This window comes from Octopus sinensis, linkage group LG2 (genome assembly GCF_006345805.1).
Source record: "Octopus sinensis linkage group LG2, ASM634580v1, whole genome shotgun sequence".
Taxonomy (NCBI): Eukaryota; Metazoa; Mollusca; class Cephalopoda; order Octopoda; family Octopodidae; genus Octopus; species Octopus sinensis.
The window spans coordinates 179,020,458-179,022,957 of NC_042998.1; the positions used below are offsets into that span (position 1 = coordinate 179,020,458).

The following is a 2,500-nucleotide window of genomic DNA, read 5'->3' on the forward strand; positions in this document are numbered from 1 at the left end:
TAGAGTATTAAATGAGCAATTCAGTTTTAATTCTAGTTGGGTGTCATGTGTTTGTAAATTCGACTAGAGTTGGTGATGGATGGGATTACATTAGATAAACTAAATCTTAAAACACTATGTAAAATATAGTTTTCTGTGCTGATGTAATCTCCCAGTGGGATTCAGCGTGGTGGTATTTCACAGCCGCAAATCCGATCTGTTTTAGGGGGAAGCTGTGGCTGTTAAATCCTCTTAGGACAAATTCATTACAAATACAGCCCAAATATTTGTTCCTCATATATAAGATATCATCAAATAATAGGAAATCTCATTATCAATATCAATATAAACACTAACCAAATATATTACAGATTTAGTATTGTCGGGTCAGAAAATAATCCCTAATTTACTGCTCATTAAATATTGGTTTCAAATTTAGACACAAGGCCAGTAATTTTGAGGGACGGGATAAGTCGATTACACCGACCCTAGTGCTCAACTGGTACTTATTTTATTGACTCCGAAAGAATGGACGGCAAAAACCTCGGCAGAATTTGACCTCAGAACGTAACCTTGGACAAAATACTACAAAGCGTTCTGCCTGGTGTATTAACGATTCTGCCAGCTTGCTGCCTTCTGTTCATTAAATATTCATTTCACTTGGCTTAGAAATAACGAAGCAATTTGTTTCGCGGAACAGAAGTTGTTGGATACTTGAATCCCATTAATACATTACTGGTACGCATTTTTTTTTTATTAAACCTTAAACCATAAAACAAAGTCGAATACGTAAACTCAGAACACGTAGAAAGATCAAAGTACGTTTTGGCAAAAGCGATTGAGTGCATCTTTTACATTTTAAATGATTCGTTCAGTTGTTTCTGTTAACCTAATATAAACTCTTAGCTCAAATTGCAATTTGCTCAATATATATTCCAATTATTTATGAAAAACTCTGTATCTTCTACTCATGAATGATACACACCATTGCCATTTTTAATCACACTAATCTCTCACATTCTTCAAAGAACCCAGAATGCATCGCAAAATGTTGGTTTCCTCAATAGATTTTTTACACAGCACAAATGCATCGTACACTCGGACTAACAAGATTATTTGGTAGAGTTTGAATGAAAGCTTGTTCCTGTACCACGCGCGTGTGCACATACACGCACACACGTTCATCTGTCTCATAAATCTAAGCTTTTTTGAAAATAAATTTTTTCGAATTTTAAAAATTTATATTTAACTCTACAACTATTTTAGAAAACAGTAAAAACAGACTCTGTTCTAGTGTCTGTTTAATGGCAATGTCTGACACACACAGCAGACTAGGGAACCACACCTGAGTGAATTCTAATCAAATTAATTACAATAAATTACATGTCACGAGTAAAAAAGAAGCTCGTTGCTTCGGGCATACATTTTCATTGGTGTGAGATGAAAGGTTTAGTGGTTACAATAGTTGTGGTTTTAATCTGAACATAAACCCAAACGATTTACTAGTATATAAAAAGAGTAAGGCCTTGTTTCACTTGGTGATCCTGGAAATGAAACAACTGAAGTCGGCAGAAAATGTTGTTTACCGGAAACTCGGCAGGGAGAGCGAAAGAAACCCTGCATAACAAATTGGTACTTCTAAAATCTGGTGTCTTAAAAAATGCCTTTGATATATATATATATATATATATATATATATATCTATATCTTGAACAATTATACCAGTTATCGATTGCTTCTTTATCGACAAGCTACTTCACAAGATATTGTTTGTAGACAGCTGCTGCCCACTAATATATAAGCTTTATGAGGCAAAGCAATGCGATATGCAACCCAGTGAAGACAGAATCTCGTCCTATACTTTGATCTTGGTTGCATACTCAACAGTTCCAAGTTTTTCCGTCCGTACATGTGTGTTGTGATTGAAGCATTGGTTCATTACTGCCTACTCTGAATTATGAATTAATGCCAACAGCACAAAGAAGTTAATTGTACTTTCAGTGTTCATTGTATTAATTCAAAACATCACCTACCACATAATTCCATTCAGTCAATTCAAATTTTTAATTTCAAATAAAAATATCCTCTCAGTTTTCACTGCTTGATTCGGTCGAGTACAATCGTATATTATTTTACTTTGATTTTATTATGCCGGTCTTGACTGACTTCAGTAGTTTGACTTGCTGGATCAAGAAGCAAAACATCGCCGAAAGAAAAACAGCTCAAGCGAGAATAAAACAAATTATAAAAATAAAGCAGAAAAAAAGAAATATTTTTCTTACGTTCGTTGTCATGCGACCATGGGAAAAAGCAACTAATTGCCATAGCGAAGGATGGCAACTCGCTCTTTTCCATTTCTTACAAACCAAAGGTAAAGTGAATATTAAAGTTTTCTGATCTAGAAAACTAAATATCTCGGTTAACAAGTTCTCGTCCAATGAATCTGCGTCTGAAAATGTTCGATATCATTTTATTAATGTTAATACCAGTGTTTCACATGGGGATGATGGTGGCTATGAGG

At 34.5% G+C, this 2,500-nt stretch overlaps 1 protein-coding gene across 2 annotated transcripts in view; it reads right to left on the reverse strand.

The window, feature by feature from the left end:
* Window positions 1–2,500, reverse strand: part of LOC115228809 (probable WRKY transcription factor protein 1) — a 62,326-nt gene that overhangs the window by 35,986 nt on the left and 23,840 nt on the right. For both annotated transcript variants that reach the window (XM_036500490.1, XM_036500489.1), the window contains exon 3: window positions 2,262–2,428. In XM_036500490.1, coding sequence (XP_036356383.1) covers window positions 2,262–2,428 — 167 coding nt within the window. The remainder of the gene's footprint in view (window positions 1–2,261; window positions 2,429–2,500) is intronic.